General features: G+C 40.9%; 1 protein-coding gene across 21 annotated transcripts in view; it reads right to left on the bottom strand.

The window, feature by feature from the left end:
* Positions 1–2398: 2398 nt before the first annotated feature.
* Positions 2399–21410, bottom strand: part of LOC111654426 (muscleblind-like protein 1) — a 41379-nt gene continuing 22367 nt past the window's right edge. For 6 of the 21 annotated variants that reach the window (XM_087173752.1, XM_023405419.2, XM_023405417.2 and 3 more), the window contains exons 3-12: positions 14075–14290; positions 13654–13878; positions 11733–11972; positions 10621–10674; positions 9268–9421; positions 8272–8307; positions 7368–7459; positions 6831–6875; positions 6057–6128; positions 2399–5912 (exon numbers count right to left, since the gene is read on the bottom strand). In XM_087173752.1, the coding sequence (XP_087029878.1) occupies positions 6072–6128; positions 6831–6875; positions 7368–7459; positions 8272–8307; positions 9268–9421; positions 10621–10674; positions 11733–11972; positions 13654–13878; positions 14075–14290 (1119 nt within the window). In that variant the 3' untranslated portion in view covers positions 2399–5912; positions 6057–6071. The remainder of the gene's footprint in view (positions 5913–6056; positions 6129–6830; positions 6876–7367; positions 7460–8271; positions 8308–9267; positions 9422–10620; positions 10675–11732; positions 11973–13653; positions 13879–14074; positions 14291–21410) is intronic. The other 15 variants (XM_023405423.2, XM_023405426.2, XM_023405427.2 and 12 more) reach the window with 15 other exon arrangements.

Raw genomic sequence — 21410 nt, 5'->3', positions numbered from 1 at the left:
GGTGGTGGGGTGGGGGGGGAAGAAAAGGCAGACACCTCCTTTTTCCGCGACGAAGCCTCCTCTCTCCCACCCGCTGACCAGCCCCGATGTTTTCAAACCGAGCAGGCTGGGAAGGCTGCGCTCTCGCTCGGATAGGAGTCGAAACCCACGCCGGCAAATCCTCCCAGGCTGCGCTGTGACGGCCGCGGAGCACAGATCCGAGGAGAATGACCGCTCCTGGACATTAGCGTGGTGAATCAAAGCACATTTTGATCGGACTGTATTGTGCAACGGTGCTGGGAAGCGTGATCGCTCCCCTCCTCTTGCATGGCGTTTCCTGCCCACATCCTCAGCGCGTCAAAAGCCGAGGCTCAGTTCCGTTTTCTTAAAGGAGCCGTCACCCGAAACCTCGGTTAGAGCTCAGCAGCAGCAGCAGCAGCAGCAGCTGACCAAACACAAACTGCACGTCTGCGTGTCTTCTGCATGACCTCTGCCCTCACTTACATCACGGTTATTGCGTCACGTAACTTTGATATTCAGATGTTACAGATGTTATCTGGTAAACACGAAACCCCTCAGCTTTAATGTCACAGTTTCACCCCCCCCCCCAAAAAAAATCTCTGGTTAGACTAGTGCTATGCCTAAAGCTAATTAGACCAACTCAAATCCACCCAAGTGCGATGCAAACAAACCTGCGTGTCTTGTTTAAAAGCGAAAAACTGAGACAAAGGGTTTTCAGCTGATGGAAATGAAATGTATTGTCAGCACTGTCCTTTGCTAACTCTGGTGGTGATGTTCACATAGGCCCGGATACGTGTCACTCATCTTAATGAGCTGCTCTGATGACCATCAGAGCAGTTTTCACAAGATGAGGAAACCATCATCTGTGAAGCCACAACAGGTGTTAAAGCAGCAGTGTGAAAAACTAAAGCTTTCAGAATGGGCAAATCACTCATACTTTCTTTAGTTTTTCTCTCATTTATTTATTGTTGCGATGACTCCCCTGCATAGTGATCTTTAGTCTCCACATTATATCTAGCTCACCACTGGCCACATCTATAAAAAATACACTAAATGCCCCAAATGGCTGAATCACTGAAAAGCAAATCTCAGGCAAATGAGGCAATTGAGTTGCATAGCACACAGTATTACAAACAAGAACAGATGCACATAACTGCATCTGTAAGGACACTTAAGGACTCAGATACAGTTCAGTGGAGCTGGGGCAAATGACTCATTCAGCAGTTTTCCAGCCAGGAAGCTAAGAAACACCACTGTGTGTGTGTGCGTGAGAGAGAGGCTGTAAACCGTTGGCACTGCAGTGAAACAGTGACCTTTGAACCCATTCACTGTTGGGAGATGGGAGGATGCCCTAATGGATACACTACAAATTTTAACTTGAATTATCTTGAAATTAATACACACTACATACTGTGTTTACGTTAATGGAAAAAAAGGATACATTGGCATGTTAATGAGGCCTTTCATGAAGCCATTAACCAATTTACTTATGTCATTTCACTTACCTTCACACACGGGCAACTATTATTTTATTATCAGTTATTTTCTTGAATAGTTGATTGATTGTTCAGTGTATAAAATGTCAGAAAATAGTGAAAAATGCCCTCATTATTACCTGAAGCCCAGCTGACATATTCAAATTGCTTTTGTTTTCTGAGCAACAGTCACCAACCCAAAGATGTTGAGTTTACTATCAAAGAAAACTGAGAGAAACGCAAATAGTAAGATTTGAGAAGCTGGTGCTAGCTGTGATTCTTGTGGCAATTTTCTTAATAAAGCTATTAAATCAAAATGGCTGCCAGTTATTTTTCTCTCAAACAAGTACTTGATTGATCAACTAATCATTTTACGTCTAGAGTGCTGGTTGTTTCTGGTTGGGAAATAATGAAACGACAATTGTACAGTGGGGGTCAGTGGGGATGCCCAAGCCTTCTGAACCTTATACACTTTCAAAGGGGGAAATAAGACTCTCTCGATGTCATCAAAATGTTACACGTTCATACACAGCACAATTTATATGGGCTTCAAGAGATTTTTTTTCATTTTTTTTTTTATAATCTGTTCTGACCCAGATAATTCCATACAAGCTTGTGAAAATTGCCCTTAGCAAAATCAGTTTAACCTTGCACATCTGTCATGAATCAGTCTCTGAGGAGCTGCTCCAGTCTTGCTGATACTGTATCCTCAAGATGATGACGACTGTTCATGAGGTCGAGTTGAATAGATTGTCCCATTCACATGAGACCTGACAAAATATCACGGGAAATGAATATATCCATCTTTATATGTTAATAAGTAATTTCACATTAATATCTTAACGTTAGGGCATTAACTGATTAGTACAATGTGTTAATTTGACCCACACATCCATTACACACAGAGGCAGGGACCACATAACTGTTGCATGAGCAAATGAAATATTGTTTTATTCAGATTTTTTTTTCATCCATACAGCAAGAGTCAATTATGGCAACAATAAAATGTGCATAAACAAATCTGTAGACAGAATAGTACATTATTGTGTGGCAACTGTTAGCAAATACATAATTGATGGTTGCACTTACAAGTAAAAAGCAGTCAAAGCGTACATGTGCCCCCAGCAGGGAAGAAAAACCTTGGCTCCAGCCAGGAGACTGAACATCTGATTTGGAGAAAATGGTGCTTTGGTTCTGTAGCGCCTACACAGCAGCCTCGAGTGAGAAACATGTTGACGCTGAGTGGCGACTGTTACATTCATTTCAACGACTAATTTGCCAAATAAGCATTTGGTGTGGTGAGCCTTCACCTGCTGAGTGCACAGATATGATAGCAGGAACGACGTCCCGTGAGTCAGTGTCGGCTGTAATTATATGGCTATGAGAAAGTATCCGGGGTGGATGAGTGCTAATATTTTATCATTCTTTAAATAACATGTTTGCTTGGAAAAATATTTTATCACACAAGAGTAAGATGACTTGTTTTTGAAGTATTATTTCTCCCCACTGTGGATGTTATCTACTGTATGTATAATTTGAAAAAACATATTACTGTGTATCCTGTAGTCTGAATGTGTTATCTTTCCTTACATACTGTAACTATGCAGTTTCTTTTGTTTACATGTTTGTATTTTTACATGCAGTCAAATCAAACTATAATAGAATACAAAGTTTTGATAGTTTTATGTATCACCTGTACCATGGGAGCAGCAATACTGCATTACCAAGTCCAACAAATGATATATGGACATCACTGGATATGTCATCCTATGAGAGTGGGTGGAGTTAGCATGACATGGGGACATCTATTCCCCTACAACATTCCCTGGCAATACTAGCCACTGATAAAATAAGACAAAAAGCGCATAGCTTTCTCTGAATGCATTGGCCAAGAAACTAGTGCCCTTCTTTGCAAGCAATTTTTTAGCTGGTCTTCTAATTTAAGAATTTAAATTAATCTAACAAAATTCCTTATAATTATAGATATTTTTTTATTCAAAATAATATCTCAATATGATACACATTTTTTCTCTGTTCATTTGACTATATACAGAAGTGCAAAAAGTCAACCTTCGTCCCTTAGGTTAGAACTCATCATCTGCAGCATTTTGGACTTCTCCAGTCTGGAAAAGTCTTTGCTTTCTCGCTCCTAATCTCACTATCGACCAAACATCCAGACACCCGTCAACCTCACTGCTCGTTTTGGCCTGACATTCAGGGCAAACTTAAGAAATATTCAAACAAAAGTACATATCTTTTTGAAATGGATACAGTAGAAAATAATTTTTACTCTAAAACATGGACAATCTATATCTCAATACAATATATTTTCAAACATGATCTTGACATGTTACAAGGAAAATTTAAGTTGGTTAAAACTTTAGTTTTTTTGTTTTTTTATCTACTCAGATGCTGCAGTGGCAGCAAATTAATTGATCTCATTCCTTGTATCAAAAAAGTCTTTCATTGACAAAGTTAAGTGATAATGTAACATCAACTGAAAAAGACATCCAGCTATATGAATGAAGTGAATATTTAAAACTGACTCAACACATTATCATTTATATGGTTTGAAAAAGTTATGAATGTCATACTACCTCAAAATCTACAACGGCTATATCAATGTTGTCAAGTAATATATAGTAAGGCAAAAAAAAGAAAAATCTACAACTACATACCTCAAATAGATTCAAATCCTTAAGTAGTACATAACACATAAGTTCAATGAAATTTAAGAGAGTAATTGTTACTTTTACATAGAGAGAATGAACAAAAAAGAGATCATAAGCGGCATGTGAGAGAACTATAAAACATCATTGGTGTTCTTTACCTGCATGGTGATTGAAAGTACATTTGATTGGGCTGGGACCCATTAATTGTAATCTAAGGCTTTGTTAGGTACATTACAATCAGTAAAGACACTACACACCTCTGTGAGAACAGAAAAGGAAGTGATCGTAAAAACGATGAATGAAAGATGATAAACATGTCTCCTTAACTGTTCAAGCCTCTTAAGAGATGCGTCTATAACCCTTTATGAATACGATTGAGAGAAAAAACTGTGCTTTGGTTTCCATAGTCAGATCTACATGTGAATGAGAACCTTCATGTTTTGCTTGAAATACAAGTCAAAGTCATACAATGTGTCAATGTGTTGTATTTCCTCAAAAATGAAAGTTTCGACGTGATGGGATGTGAAATTAAAACAGGGTGATCAGACAAACAATCATTCAAGTGCACATGTGGTTTAAATGACCTAACAGACCTTTGGGTCTGTTGTTTTAAATTCCCATCAACACATGGCTCAACAGTGCTTCTTGGAGAGTCACCCCTCTTTAAAAGAGGGGGAGCAAGGTAACACAATGTCATTTGAAGCTACACCCTCTACTTCACCAGGCTTTAGAGTCAATGGACTTGAGCAACAACTTAATCCCAATAAAGAAAAACAACACTAGTCTATGAAAAGAGGTATGACAAACTTTAGAAAAACCATCCATTTTTGATTTCAACAGAAAAAAATTAAAAATTAAAACAAAAAATTGGCAAAAAACCCACTTCTAAAACTGATTAATTCGATTAAAGTTAAAAAAAAAAACACTCAATGGAGATTCTGAAAACAAAAACAATACAAAAAGAGCCATACAAAACTTTTACCTTCGGTAAACAAATAACACTGCTGAGATAACACTCTGGTTTTAGCTGTATGGCCTTGATGGCACATGACAAGGTGAGAAAAGCTAGCCTGGCTGTGCTTTCAAGGTACACAGGTATGTTGGTTTACCCAGAACATTCATATGTCCAAGACCCTCATTTCAACATCTAGTTTCACTAGTAGCCGTAAAAACACAATACTGTACATGCCTAATTCTTTTGGCGAAAAAATTCCTGTTAAAATCATTGTGCCTTTGAGATCTCAATTCAAATTCAAGGTGCATGTTTGCATTTAACTTGTAAACTATGAAATATGGCTATCAATTAAACAAAGTAAAGCAGAACAAATAAAAAAGGAAAAAAACAATCTTGGTCTACTAACGTACCAGCACTGGATGTTGCCTCATGCAACCACGTTCTTGACCTTCTGTGTGTGCAGTTATGATAATAATTAGAACAAATTGAGTGCTATGATTTAGTCGGACACAGAGGTGTAACGTGAATGTTTCCCACCGCGGAGTGACACACTGACCCCGGCACCAAGATATCCTCTTCTCTCGGCTGGACGTTGAATTTGACAACGAATTCTTCTTGACATTGATATGTGGGAAGATGGCACAGATCATGTGTTGCACCCTAGATGTTTACATGTGTTATGAGACCATCATCGTGGACCGGCTAAGAGATGGCAGACCCTCCTTGTCTCATTGCTTGACATTCTGAAGGTTATGTACATAAAGGCTGAACTCTTTTGGCTTGGACGGTGCCAGCACACATTCATTTGATCTGTAAGACATAACGTATTTCACTTGAAAAAAACCACACACTAATTTTTCTGCATTAAAAGTAAGTTTTGCTACAGAGGAAGACAGAATAACAAACTTTGCAAATAATGACAGAGATAATATGAGGACTGAAAAAGGAACTCACTGTTCTTGAGAGGAACTACATTTGAGTCAAGTACTTGTGACTACTCAGATGATCTGCAGATATTATTGGAATCTGGGGGGTAGAAAACAAACAGGGATCAACTGAAGCACCGGAAAACACTCAAAGTGGACGTTGGCTCAACACATCTTAACCACATCCTCTCACATTACGATGAATTCATTGCTGAAAAAGGATGAAGATGGCAAGATAGAAGACGCAATTTGGCTACAGTTTGGCACGATTCCTTCAGACATGACATGTCAATAAGAATCAACAGACACTTCTGGGAGGCAGGGCAGTGAAGAGGAGGACTGAAGGGAAGGGGGAGATGAGGGGGGCAGAGGGAAACTGTCAGTGAGGTGGCTCCCCCATGCAAGTCCTCCATGTTGTTGACCTGCACACCTCAATAAAATGCAGAACACTGGTTCTTGATCAGGAGTAGTAACAAGATGATTCATCCTAACCTTTCAGAAATCTTTTCTCTGGTATGATGATATTGTGTAATGTAGCTAAAATCCCTTTGCCAGAGCTGAGATCAAAGTGTCACAAATCAAAACTACAGACTGATTTTAGAACTTTTCTGACTTTAATAATGAGTAAGTCCAGCTTTTAAACACAAGGAACATGGTAAAGCTTTGCTTTACGTGCTGGAAGCAGCAGCGAAAAAAGAAATAGAAAAAAAAGCCAAGCACCAAAGGGCACAGATAGCGACTGTTGCACAAGCTGTGCGAATGGCTCTAAAAAAAATGTGAAAAATAACTACCTCATACATACCAATTGCATGTATTCGTTGGTAGTCAACTTTGATAAGGAAGAGTCCTCAAAATGGGAAAGGACAAAAATTGAGGTTACAATGAGGACACACATTAAATGCAATACAGTATGTTTCTCCAGAAAGACAGATAATCTATGTAATGTATAAAATTAGAATATGGTGGATATAGTTACTGTAAAATGGATACAAGATGTCCTAAAACTTGTTACAAGTATGATATGTGTACACATGTTGGACTCCTGTGTAGGCCAACAAGAGGGAGTACCGCCTTTTACCCAACCCACCCCTCGCTGTAAGACACAAGCATCCCCAGAGTGCCCATGTGCATTGTAAGACAGAGATGAGATAGATAGATAGATAGATAGATAGATAGATAGATAGATAGATAGATAGATAGATAGATAGATAGATAGATAAACAGACAGATAGACAGACAGGTAGATAGATAGATAGATAGATAGATAGATAGATAGATAGATAGATAGATAGATAGATAGATAGATAGATAGATGGACTGAGGCGGTAGAGGTGCAAACCTGATTGGTGGAGGCAGTTGCGAAGGGAACGCTTGTGGCAGATGTGGTGGCTGCAGACACAGTGGCTGGAGTACCACCGTGCATCATGGGAACTTTTTTGGAGGGAAAATCATGTAAGCAAAAATACACAGAGGAGCAGTGTAGCCACATACACACCAGGCAAATGGAGGAAGGAGAAGGAGAGATAGGGAGTCAGAGAGATTCGATTTAACCGGTTCCCTTTCTTTCCTCTGCCGACGCTGATAAGGCGTCTTGTGATCTGAGAACTTGATGAGCCACAGTGTAGCTGTTGCAGCAGCATCTTACTTCCACATTTGTCTGTACGCTCAGAAATACAATGCCGAATACTGTTCTTTATTGGTTTATTCCAGATGAGAGCTAACTTGCAAAAGCTATACAAAAAATAACACGTAACTAAAAGTGCCTTCACATGAGTCTTAGGAATGAGTCTTAACGGCAGAGGAGATAACAGGAAAGGTTATAATTGAACTCCCTCAGTTTTTAAAAAAAATATTTTTAAAAGGGTTTTCAATTGGTGTCAGGTTAGACCAGCCAAAAGCCAAGTTTAGAACAGCATGAGAAGGAGAGTGTTCGAGCAATATACAGTAAGTACACAGAGAAATTAACAAAATAAAGGTCAGTTAAACTATTATTATGAACTGCCATACTGGTCATATACAACATTTAAATTTCACAAGATTTGTCTTTCTTTTTGCTTATGCTTCACATCAAAAAAAAGCTGTCTTCACGCAACAAAAACAGTGACTCTCAGGTCACCAGAATCTTATATAAAAATCACCAAGTAGCTATGAATACTGTACATTTCACTGGATGGTTAGATTTTGATGACGTGAGTCACAGACATGAGGTTACAGATAACTGAAGAAGGAAAGCTGGAACCTACCAACGCTGGCTGCAGGTGTCATGCACAATATTGAGCCTGCCCATCATGCAGTGCAACAGGAAGTGGATTGGGTAGGGAAGAGAAATCAAAACAGCCCATCACAAGGTTCGTTAGAGTGAGGGGAGAGATAAGGTGGGAAAAAAAGGTTAATATCTCTTGGACACAGTCATCAGTGATTGGAAAAGGCGAAGTGGTGAACGCATCATAAAGAAATCTGTTAATCAAATGAGAGTCTAAACTTTTGTCTGAAGTGTAATGCATATGAATGTGTAATACGCCAGGAGTGACAGTGCAGTTATATGATTGAAACTATCAAGTATTAAACATTATATACACACTCTAGACAGAAGTGAGAGGAACAGCAGATGTGTACAGAAGCCAGACTCTGCAGCATTGCTGTTTGTTGCCAACTCGAGGTGCAAGATACCACTAATCACCCCATCCAGCCCCATTCATCCCAGCCCAAGCCAAAGCCCCGACCATGGTATCTCATGAAAACATGAGTGACCACACCATGGGCACTCTAATCTAACAAGAAAAAAAAGTCCTCTCCTTTTCTCTTACAAACGTCCATGCCTTCCTCAATCAGTCTGCATGTGCTAGGAGGAGCAGGTAGCTATGTGGAGTTATATTAAGGCAATTAGTAGGCAGAAAGAGATTCTAATCTGTTCTCAACACCTAGTGGCCATGCAGTGCCATACAAAGCATAGTGCACAAATGTGTTAAAGCATTTTTAGCTTTAAAAGTGCAGTTTGAGATATTCATGTTCAACCCTCAATGGCTGAGAATAAAATCTAAAGGTTTTATGTTTAAATATCTTTGTACCTTCCTTCTATCTGAAGAAAAAAAAAAGTTGAAAAATAGTATGCAACTGAACTGTTCTGTACTGCAGTCTACTACTTTATCCAACCCCAGCCAAGCAGGAGCCAGGTTAGACTGATCCAGGCATCCTCTGGGTGATCAGAGCACTAGCGGTGGTTGCTTTTGGAGCCATACCTGATGGGAGGAAAGCTGCCTGCTGCTGAAACTGCATGTTGGCCAGGGCCTGTTGGTATTGGAGCATGCCGGTGTTAAATACGGCAGAGGCCCCGTTGGCCTTCTCCAGGGCTGCCCGCTTTGGCAGGGGAGCCATGACATTAGGGGCGATGCCCTGCCCAGCCAGACGGAGGGAGGTCAGTGAGAAAGGAAATAAAAAAATAAAAAAACAGATAGAAAGAGAGATATAGAGAGAGAGGTGTGTGGAAAAGACAGAGAGGGTGTGTTGGAGAGAGGCAAAAAAGAAAACAAAAAAAGGTACATACGTTAGAGGACATTGTAGGAACAGCATCACAACATCCTTGTGTGTACAACAACAATATCATCATATCATCAGTAGCAAGCAAGCAGCAGTCTGACACAAGTACTACACAAGCAGGAGCATGGTGCCTACTCGAGCTACTGGCTAACAAGCATTAATATATTCATTATTTTATCAGAAAGCTTACTTGGATTCATTAACTTTGTACTACTATGGCTGACTAAATGCAACATAAGCAAGCATTAACTATTAAAACAATAAGGCTGCTAACAAGAGGTGGAACAAGTAGGAAGCACAGAGAAAGGGAGGCTGCACTGCTAGCTCCATGATAAACTGTGTAAGCCATGTTTAAGTGATGGTTCACTCTCAGACAAATGTCAAAAATGGTCTCAGGCCAAGGGACGCAAGTCAGATGTAGAAAAATATATTTCAGGTGTCAATATTTACACCATAAAATGCTCTGTACGTGGATTTTATCTTCGCATGAGGCCATTCCTGAGGTCTGAATATCTGTGACAAGAATTGATGATGGAGTGAACTATCATTTGAACTGTAATCATCTGTTATGGTGGGATCACTCCTGTATGGTTTTAAAGACTGTTCCTCTTAGCCCCACCCTTATCCATCTGACATGCACTAGCAACATAGACATGCACACATTTGACTGAGCTGCTCCACAACACTGACCACTGACTTGGACGTAAGACTAAAGCCATGCCACCATTATAGAAGCGCTTCTTCCCTAGCTCTCGCTGACTTTTGTTAAATAGGCAACAGGTGATGAATTGATTGTGGCTCCTCATCACAAATTCTACATTTGAATTCGTGTTTGAGGTGATTTTCTATGTGACGAAAGTTGTTTGGTGTTGGATGAGAGCTAAACCCCTGAAAGCCACAATCATTTTATCACAGGCAATAATGACAGATAAACAGGAGGAAAAAACAGACATTGCACTGAGACAACGACAACAAAAATAGCTAGGTATCTTTGGTTAAAACACTGCTCTACAACAAAGCCACATGCCAAGCTAAAAGGTGAAAGGTCATAGTACCAGGTCAAAGGTTGCGTCGAGGGGTCGCTTCAGTGATTTGACAGCCGACTGAGTCTTAATTAGCAGGCAGCGAGCACATGATGGCAATGGGCCAATGGGGTTCAAGCGCATTAACATAAACCAGCAAGCAGAGGTGCATCATGGGGGCAGCAGTGCAGTTTGGGTATAGGTGAGAAAAAACAAAAACAAATAAAAAAACAAATCATTGGAATGCAATATACAAGGGGATAACAGGACTAAGGCATGCACAGTGTGGACACTAGCTCTACTGCTCAACAGTTAAATGATCATCAATAATCAATGATAACAACTAATCTACATTAGTTATTGTCACACAAAGATGGGTGAATATAGCGATGAGAAAATTATTCAATCATTACTTGAAGTGGGTCTCAGTAATCATATTGGACAGAAAATATGGAAGCACAATTCACAGGTTTCTGTTTCACTGTGCACATCATAGTCAGTGTCACATTACAATGATTCACCCCAAGCTCTATGCTTCACTATGTCAATAAGAGCATGAAGAGAACACTGTGATCAACAGACAAGTTTCGCTGTACTACTATTCACGGTGCCGTTATTGTGAGACAGGACTGACAGCACAATGAATCCTTTTTAATAATGTCAAGAGGAAGAGAAGTAATAGACAGGAAGCACAGAAACAATGGAGTCACAAATAAGACCAGGGCATCAGAGAGAGAAAGAGAGAGGAACTGACTCTCTGGTTGTGGTCCTGGATGAGATGAACAAGGAACAAGACAACCGTTTTTTTGTGATATTAGGAAAAATAATGACAAAAATAATGACGGTTACAATGTACCATTGTCCGATCCTTCTTCATATCATCCAGCTCTGAGGATTTTTTTACCCAAACCAACATGCAGACCTTTAAAATTTGACCTGGCCAAAGCAGAACTGAAAAGCTACATAGTACCAACCGGGAAGGGTGAAACATGTTCAAACACAAATATGAGTATGAGCCACAGAACGTATTCCCTACTGGGTGATTTCATTTATAATAAATAGACATCCTGATGTACATTTAATTGCTCCTTAGCCTTCTTGTGTAGGTGTGAATGAGTGTGACCACGCTTGTACAGACTGCTCACCATGGCCGCGGCGGCTGTGGCCTGGTTCACCTGGTGCTGGGCAGCCTTAATTTTGGCCTGCAGATGGGCCGGCGGGTGGAAGTACTTGCACTTTTCCCGGGAGCACCGACCCTTGATGTAGTCCATGCACACGGTGACGGTGTTGTCGTTGGTGTCGATCATGGTGCTGTCTGCAGGGTGGGCAAAGCGACAGTCGTTCTCTCCCCGGGAGCAGTTGCCTCTCTGATACTCCCGGCACACCTGGAAACAAGGTGAGAGGAGAGAAATAATGAAGAGACAGATTCAGTACCTTTTGTGGATACAGCACAAGAGTATTTCCCTATAAAACATTTCCTGCTTTGTCTCTTCATGCAGAAAAATCAAGTTAAGTGTACCATTAAGTGTTCTTTTTGGACACTAGTTTTATAGAGGGAGTATATTTACCAAAATCTATTAAACTTAAAAACACATGAGACCCACAGTACAATAAATAATAAACAGATCAAAATGCTTTACAAGATTATGTTATGTTCCCCTTGCTGTGGCCTTCCTCTACCCAATATCCTGTCACACCAAACACAAGATCTATACAGGTGCACGGCAACACAATGAACTTCCTGTTTACCAACAATTACTATATAGCTCCTGTGTTTGGTAGTGGATGGATATTACCCAAAGGAAGTTCAAGGCGATACTCAAACTACTCCACTTTACAAAATAAAACACAAAATGTTATGATTAAGTTGTATGCGTATCCGTAAGAAGAACTGTGATGTGTTTGCTGAGTGGTGCATGAGGCTCAGACATTTAAAAAAAAAAAGTCTGTATGTGAGACACCAGGGGGCAGCACCGTCTTATAAGTTGGAGTTATCATGAACACATGGGTATCACATAGCTTAAATAAATGTCTGCGCCATGAAGATAAAAAAGGTTGTATTTTTTTACTTCGCTTTTTACTTTTCCTGATGGGATGAAAAAGAGGAACTCCACTGTATACATTTTTACTGCGCGCACAAACTAACAAACAAACTCAAAACTGCATCTCTTTCTAGTCCATTTTGTGGTTTTGTGATACATACATATTTTAAAACATAAAAGATTCTACGAGGCAAAAATAATAATAATTTCTCGTTACTGGAGTTGCAATGACCAGGTTTCATTTTTATCGCTGTATCTCAGAATCAACGAGCAAAGGCTTCTTCCTTGACTCTGCAGTGTAACAACCAGGAAGACACAGTTATTTCTCTGCTCACACTGTCCTCGACAGACCATGATACAATACTGCCACAACAAATGTTATGCTTTGAGTAGGGGTTACAATCCTGAGTTCATCTTGACTAGAAAGAATGTGTTTCTTTGCTGTTGCCATTTTATTACTAAGGCTTTGGAAATCGTTACTGCTCTCTCTACTCAAATAAATATTCAGCAAGTTCAGGCTCATCTCTGGTGCTTATCTAATGACATTTTGCGAAGCGTGCTGTACAAAATCATGGACTGTACTGGATCGAGATGAGGTAGATTAAGAGTAGGGAGCAGTTTCGTCAAAAAAGCAAACAAAATTACTCTTGGAATTCACTCAAAATTGAAAGCCGATGAAATGCTGTAACTCTCATGGTTTTATTTTTAATCTTTCTTAATAATGGTACTTGCTATTAATATTATAATTCAGTTTCAAAAACGGTTTGTGCAAGTCCAATAAAGGGTGCGATTACTCTTATGCTTGTTAAAGCACTTGTTAACAGCACTTGTCTTGTTTATAGGCTCATTATCATCCTGGGGACTCTGCTCCACCTAAGAAAGAAACACACCATCATGTGTGGAGTTTATTAGATATTTCCCTAAAAATCTTTGTGAGGAGTGAGTTGATTCTGTGCCACATAATATGTCCTTGCCCCAAAACAAACTAAGAAAACTAGGTCCTATCTGTCAGTCTGTCTGTTACCTCAAGTCTGTCTGTTCTCAGCAGTTTCTGGGCTGCAGCAGCTGCAGCGTTGGGGACTTGGCTGACGGTGGGGCTGGAGGCCATGAGGACAGGGGTGCTGGGCAGGATCTCTTGGGGCATCAGGCCTGGTGACACAGGGCTCAGGTAGGGATTAAAGGCCGCGGCTGCAACTGCTGCTGCTGCACTGGCGTTGGTGGCCAGGCCTGGCGTCACTGAGAACATAGGCTGGAAGAGAACAAAGTAAAGGCAGAGAAATGAAACAATGGTGGATAAAACAGGTGAAAAACCTCAAACAGTCAGCTTTTTGTATGGGAAAAGGGACAGTTGTTGGGGAGAGGGACTGTTGGAAAAAGACTGAAAGAGCCACACAGAGAGCGAAGGAGCTGCATATGTGCAAGCTTTTACATGTATGTGATCTCACCATGGGCAGTAGCTGTGGTATGTTCATACGTGTGTGTCCTCTCACCATAGGTGGTAGCTGCGTGCCGGGCATCATGGCGTTCGCGAGCTGCATCTGCTGGGCCAGCATGGCCATGTTCTTCTGCTGGATCAGGTTGTTCCTCCCATTGATCTCCAACTGGGTCTTTAGGTGAGGAGGAGGGTGCAGATACTTGCAGTTCTCCCTGGAACAACGGCCCTGAAGGAAGTATGAACGAGAAAATATGGTATTTGTACAATTTATGGACAAAAATATGTTGAAACAAAAAGGGTAGAGTTTTCGGGGAAGTGACTTGGACACAGTTTTCACTGGCTAATGCTGACATATTTCCCTTGTACTCTGTCAAAATTTCAGCAGGTTTTTTCTGTTTTTATGAACTGGGTTGTCATCCTGCAATGCTGACGAACTTAAAAAAAACTAATCGTGGTCTCTACTTCAACCTTTATTGTGTTCAATGCTACAATACCAATAAGTTTTGGTATGATAAGTACGGTACCTTATTTAGCTAGCTCAATGTCAGACACTCAAATTCACATTAGGTCTGGGTTGAGTCTAGCAGTAATTGTTAACGGCTTGCTATTTCTGTCAGTCCCAGCAGGGACATGTGCACGTGCGTGCGTGTTCATGGGTGTGTGCTGGCCCCAGGGGGTCATGACTGACACTGTGGTGCTGCTGGCCAGACGTCCAGCTTAGCTACATGTCTTACTGACACTATAAATACTGCCCACTCAGATGATCCGTATATATTGTATCAGCAGTCATCCGGAGGTCACACTTCAAAGCCTTCGAATAATTATCTAAGACTGGGATCCCTTTTTGCTGCCTGCTGTGAGTATCCAATTATACCTTCAGTCTGGAAAGGAAGACTCAAGGAAGAAGCCGGACACACACACAAGCACATTCTCACACACGCAAGAATGCATACTCATTAGTACATGCACACCGGGGTCATGTTCGCATAACAGGTGGCAGATACACATCATGCAAACATAAGAGAAACGCACACACAAACACGTCCACAGTTTAGGAAAGACGTGTATTTACTTTCAGCCCTGTGGCACAGCTGAGCTGACTGTGGCGGCCTGTGCTTTCCCTCGCTGACAGAGCTGTCCCCACTGGGATTCAGCTCTATACTCTGTCATGACTTCATTTCCCTCTCCCATCTCCCTCACTTTCACTGACACTGGAGCACAAGACAGGTGCGAGGGAAAGAGGGGGAGATAAGGAGCAGGGTGGGGGCACACTTAAATGGCAGGGGGGCCTCTAAGATTTTTTTTTTTTTCTTGTCTGAAGTTTCTATCTCAAGTTCTCTTTGGATCTCCTTTTAAAATTATTTCAGATTGTGTTGCATAAGGCAGGTGACAGTAACACAGAATGCATAGAGTAGGATTACAGCCACGTCTCCTCTACTCTGTGCCCTTGTTATCTTTCCTAATGCCTCAATAACTGCAGGGAGTACATGAATGAGGTGCTTGTTAGTCGTCGGTTTCCATATAAAATCTCTGCTGAGAGCTAAGTGACAGAAGGATCTGTCTGTCTTCCTTTAAAATTCTAGTAAAGATCTACTGCCTATGATATTTCTATAGGTAACAAAGATATAGATGAAAATGTGCATAAAGTGAAGGCCCTTTCCTGTTGATGTCTGGATTTAATAACCGCTAACGGTGTGTGTAATACACCTTCAGTGAACTAAAGATACAAGTGGATATAGGGACATATCACATTTTTTGTATAGTATTGAATAAAATGGGTGTTTATATAACTTTGAACCCATTTAAAAGGGAAATTTAGGTGCAATGTAGCTGAGTTCAACCGAAGCACAACTTTCCATGCCGAGGCAAAGGTCTCCTGTTAGCATGCAAGACTGACCAGGATGTGCACTAACTGTGTGTGCATACGCTGAGGTGGCATTCAGATGAATTCTGACACTGACAACTCTGAGAGGTGTGTGCGTGGGCGAGCGTGGCATGCATGTGCGTGAGACGAGAGGAGCTGAAAGTAGGTCCTAATAGCACTCATCCAGAGAGTGACAATGGCATGCAATGAGGGGAGGCTGAGAGTGTGTGGAGAGTGCGTGGGGGCTGGTTGCAAAGGCATGGAGGATCATATTGCTTTCACCCCATATGACCCCAACTGTTGACCGCTGGCTTCACAACTGCAGTGGTATATACGTGTGCGTGCGTGTGTGTGTGTGTGTGTGTGTGTGTGTGTGTGAAGGTGGGAGGGTAACGTCTCAGAAAAAAAACATGTGGTTTTGACTTTACTTTAGCTAATTTTATCTGCCTTCCTGCCGAATCATCCAAAGAAAAAGTCACCAACGAACACCGGCAGCCATTTTGAATAAAAAATCAGGTCCCAGAAGAGGAAACGTCAGGCTGCGTGAGTGGAAGAGCAAGAGAGAGAGAGAGAGAGAGAGACAGTCATAGTGACTCTGTAGCGAGAGCCTGGCTGCGTCAGGGAAATTTTAGAAGTTGCAAAAGAAGTGATCAGTGTGGGCCATCACATGCAGGGAGGAGAGAGAGAAACGGAGATGCAGACAGACGGAGGGGAGGAGGAGGAGGAAGACGTCGCCCCTCACATCATGTTTGTGGCTGTTATTGTGACATGAGCGGCCTTGAGGAGCAGCTAGAGACGGTGTCCACGGCAACAGAGCAGCCAGTAACTCCTGCTCTGACAAAGCTGTGATTCCTGGAACCTTCCCGATCGCTGGCAGATACAGGAACTCAGCAAAGAAAATATTACAGATGCAGCCGAGCCTGCAGCCACAACTAGTCCAAGAGTAGAGGGCATCCAGACGCCAACCCTCTCTGTCCTGTTTCCTGGCCTTTTATTATATCTGTGCTGCTAAAACAACCATCATGAAAAAGCTGATACTCCAGATGAATGATAAAGATATCATCTTATCGCTGACCTGCTCTTTTGTCTCCATAGAGGAAACTAGAACAGAGAATTACATCTTGTTACACCGACACCATTTATATCAGGTAAAATCAGATGCGTTATGGAGACCCACAGACGGCTTCCAATCACAATTTTCATGGCACTCTGAGAAAATACTTGATGAAAATGTGATTAGAGAAAAAACTGATTTGTCACTGCTCAGTGCTTGTGCCAGAATTGACGAGAACAATGAAGGGAGCAGCTTCGGAATGATTAATCCACGTCATTGGTTGATTCTCTAGAGTCAGTGGGTTGATGAGCAGAGAGCAGTTACATATTTGTTTCAGGAATGTTTTTACTACTCTTGACTCCTGATATGGCAGATATCAGTTTTTCATATGTGTTCTTCCTTACAGCAAGAGTATTATTTTATCAAGGGTGACAATTCCAAAATGACAAAAGTGAAAATTATAGGGTTATAATATTAAATTATGATATGTCTAAGAAATTGGTTGTTGTTACATAGAAATGTCTTGTGAAATGTACAAATTGCAAAATGACTAAAGAGGTAATTGATGGTTTAAACTACAGTGCTGAATAAATAAGTAAATTGTTTCAAATCTCATTTTGTAAAATATTTTAATTACTTTAGAAAACAGAATTAATCATTTTCAATGCAAAAGACCATTAATGATTAAACTGAATTATTATCAAGTCCAGTTCCTTTTAAAATACATAATACAATAAGATATTATGTTGTTATATTGTCATGTCAACAGCAAAGTCACTCCTGTTTTTCTCAACATGCTCCTGCTGCTCTACTGAACTTTTCCTGTCTCCTACAAGCTCAGCTCAGGCTGTGTTTTGTATTAATAGTGGGGGGTCTGTGTTTCTCTTGGTGAGATCAGACTTGCCAAACTGGGAACAATAATCCCACTGGCTACTGTGTACTCTGATTGATGATAAGTTGTTATAACATGTCCCACCCTGATCGCGCTTTCTCTCTCCTAACTCTGTCTCTCACCGGTACGCACGCACGCACGCACGCAAGCACGCACGCAAGCACGCACGCACGCAAACACACACACACACACCACACCACACCACACACCCTGCTTTTGTGACTGTGGGATTTAAACAAACAATGAACCAATGTGTAAAGAATGCTGGGTGGGGCTGCATCCCATCCTTTGGAGGAGAAGAGACGAAGCATGCAGCAAGATGTATTAATGTGTGTGTGTGTGTGTGTGTGTGTGTGTGTGTGTGTGTGTGTGTGTGTGTGTGTGCGTCAAACGAAGAGTGAAACTGTAGAAAAGTGCAGAAAAAACTGGTTTCTACTTAAGGGCAACAGTAAAATGTATCTAGTAAAGCAGCAGGTCCCAACTTTTTTGACTTGTGATTACTTGCTGCTGTTGGTTTATATGGCACCACGGAGGTTAGGGCCAAAATACATCACTGATCTGCTATGAACTGTTGCTGAGACAGGTCTGTTTGCTATCAGAGTCAATGCAAAACAGCAGCATACAGTTTTTATACAAATTTTATATAACAACCTAAAACATGAGCTTGTTTTTTTACTCTACTTACTACTCCAAGTTGTTTTAAAACTGAGGCTAGAACGTTTGTTTCCCTCTGCCTTTACATTAAATTAAAACATAGAATATTCATTTACATCTTGTACTGCACTCATTTGTATTACACTCACATTTAAAAGCACCTTTCTATTGCCCTGTCTTTTTTTTTTAAATATCTTGTCTTAATGTCTTTTTATGGATTATGTAAAACACTTGAAATCATCTTTAAACAAAGCTGCATAACGGATGCTTGCAACCGCTTCTTACAGATTGCACATATGACTGAGTTGTGACTTCAACGACTTCTTTTTATTCTAATAATTCATAAAATGCCTGAGGAGGTAAAACTGTGTTATTCACAAGAACAGAGAGAGAGAAAAATAAAAGTACAAAAATCAATTTTGTGTAGAAGAAATTTTTTTTCTCCTTTCCTATCTTGTTAAACATCTCATGAACCCTTAGATCTGTCATGTGTGCCGACCCCATTTGAACTAGTGCAATAAAACTTCCTGTGGGCTTCAGATTGTGTGAAACCCTTACTTTCAGGTGTTTATCTGCTTTGTATCACTGATAGGAAGCATCACCTCTGAATAGGTGCTTCATATAATGTGCATCTTTCAAAATGTGCTAAACTCACAGTTACTATTTAACCAAATCTATTTTTCTTCTTCTCCTTGATACTCCAGTGTTGTGGTGTGATGTTGTGGTGTGAGACTCAGTTGTGTGGGGTTCTGGTGTGAAGCTACACTGCTCTCTGCCCTGCGTTCCAGTGACTTCTGTCTAAACATACACAGAGATGAAAGCCCTTTCTCCTCACACACACTGTGAAAGAAGCTTTGTTCTGCTGGCGAGCAGCGGAGACTCAAAGGACCAGGCCCAGTGGTTGGTCTCTTTGTCTACTGTGCACTCAAATATGGCATGAAATATAAAACATATCAACTGACCATGTGCAGATCATCTTACATGGCATGAAAACTGGAAATTCCTGACAGTCAGTAAAGCAGCATGCAAATTACTGGAAACACACAGTAGCTAACCAGAAACTGAGAATATTAAGATGTGGCGGTATAATCTTGTGTTCAGTGCATTTGCAAAGATTAAGCCACCAAAAAAGATTAATCAGCAACTCACAATCAATAACACCCTTTTACAGTAGAGTACAATTGATCTCCTTTTTGTTTTTAGCAACTCAATTCAGCATTAAATTAGCAGTAAAGTTTTTGTAGAGGGTGAAGAAGAGATCTGAGATCTATGCAGTCCTCTGTGTTGCAGGGTTGTTTCTTTGCTGGGGCTTGCATTTCTATATCAGACCATGCACACATTCAGACCCTTGGGAGTATGTCTATATCTCCCTGCTGGGACTCGAAGTACACAGTGATCCATGCTGTGCAGCTTATTGGTCAGGGAGCTGATGTGACCAGTGGGGCTTATGGAGATATGGAGGAGGGAGGGAGTGTTAATCTATGATAATAGTTACAATATGCCCCCGGTGACGCATTGCACCCTCACCAAACAACGACGGAGAGAAAAGGATTATAGGCTACAGTCGAGCTACAACATGGACCACACAGAGAGTGATAAGGTTAGACAGATAAATACAACATGTCTGTGGATGGAAAGTTTGAGGGGATTTCAAAGTTTAGGGAAATAATTTAAAGAAATAACGAGCAAACTGCAGGTGGCAGTAGTCTCAGCTGATGTTCAAATGTAAACACACATATGTATTAAACACAGTAGCAGCCACATAAACATAACTATTTATATAGGCACAAACAGAAAGATACACACACACAGCAAAGAGTTATTCACACTTGAGAGGGTGTTGGTCTTCAAAAATGCCTCAGGTCAGATGTCACGTACACAGGAGCCCTGGATCCAAACTTAGACCTCTCTGTTTCTTTCCCCCTCCTCTCTCCAGCTATCTCTCACTATCTCCTTTCACGCAAACACACTTTCATGTGACTTTATTTACGCCAATTTTGCTCTGCAGTTTCTGTTCAATGCGCTGCTGCCTCTTCTCCTGTGAGGGCTAACAAGGTTAGTTCCGCACTTTTCATTATCAGTAATAACAGCGCAATCACACCGGTATTGATCTCAGCAGCATCACTTTATGAAAGCCATCCAGCACTTGCAGTGCTAGTACGTGAGACGGCCTGGGAACGTTCATTTAATCATCCGCGAGCTGTGCTTCCCAGTGGGAGAGAGAAAGAAGAGTCATTGCGCAGAAATCACAAGGTCCAGGCAGCAGCGAGGCATCAATAACGATGTTGTTGTTTCTGAAATGACTGAGGTGTGCTCTGTGTCTGTAGGCCTCACAGACTGAGTATCCAAGCCTGCCATTTATTAACATGTGATACTAAAGGTTAGACTTTACTTCTAGTGGCTTGGCTCGCTTTTGAATAGATTTGAATATTTCTTATTAAATAGCATCTGCATCAATAGCCAATGTATTTTGACAATTCCCCAACATATAGATAGATATACATTAATGATGAAATTATTAAACACATCACGATGAGCATTAGACGACCATAACAGCCCTGAATAACAGTAAAAATCAAATGCGCTTTTTCACAGACAGATAAGAAAAAAAATGGGGAGGTGATATAAAGCAGAGGTAACAAAGGCACATAGGAAAAATTCTTTGACTAAGATGAGAAGATGCCTCTCCCATCTTTTTGTCTTTATCCTCCCTCTTATGTAGGCTACATCCTTGTTTCTACCATTTCACAGTGGCAGCTTTGCAATGCATCTTAACACATCAAAAGCTGAAGAAAAAGTTTACAGGCATGTCACTTTTCCTTTTCTCTTTTATATACCTTTCTTTGATCCTGGCTTTCTGTTCTCCCTCTCTAACCCCCCCC

Source organism: Seriola lalandi, unplaced genomic scaffold (genome assembly GCF_002814215.2).
Source record: "Seriola lalandi dorsalis isolate HSWRI2012SDOR001 ecotype SW California unplaced genomic scaffold, Sedor1 jcf7180002054277, whole genome shotgun sequence".
Classification (NCBI taxonomy): domain Eukaryota; kingdom Metazoa; phylum Chordata; class Actinopteri; order Carangiformes; family Carangidae; genus Seriola; species Seriola lalandi.
This window is presented reverse-complemented; position numbering and strand designations above follow the sequence as displayed.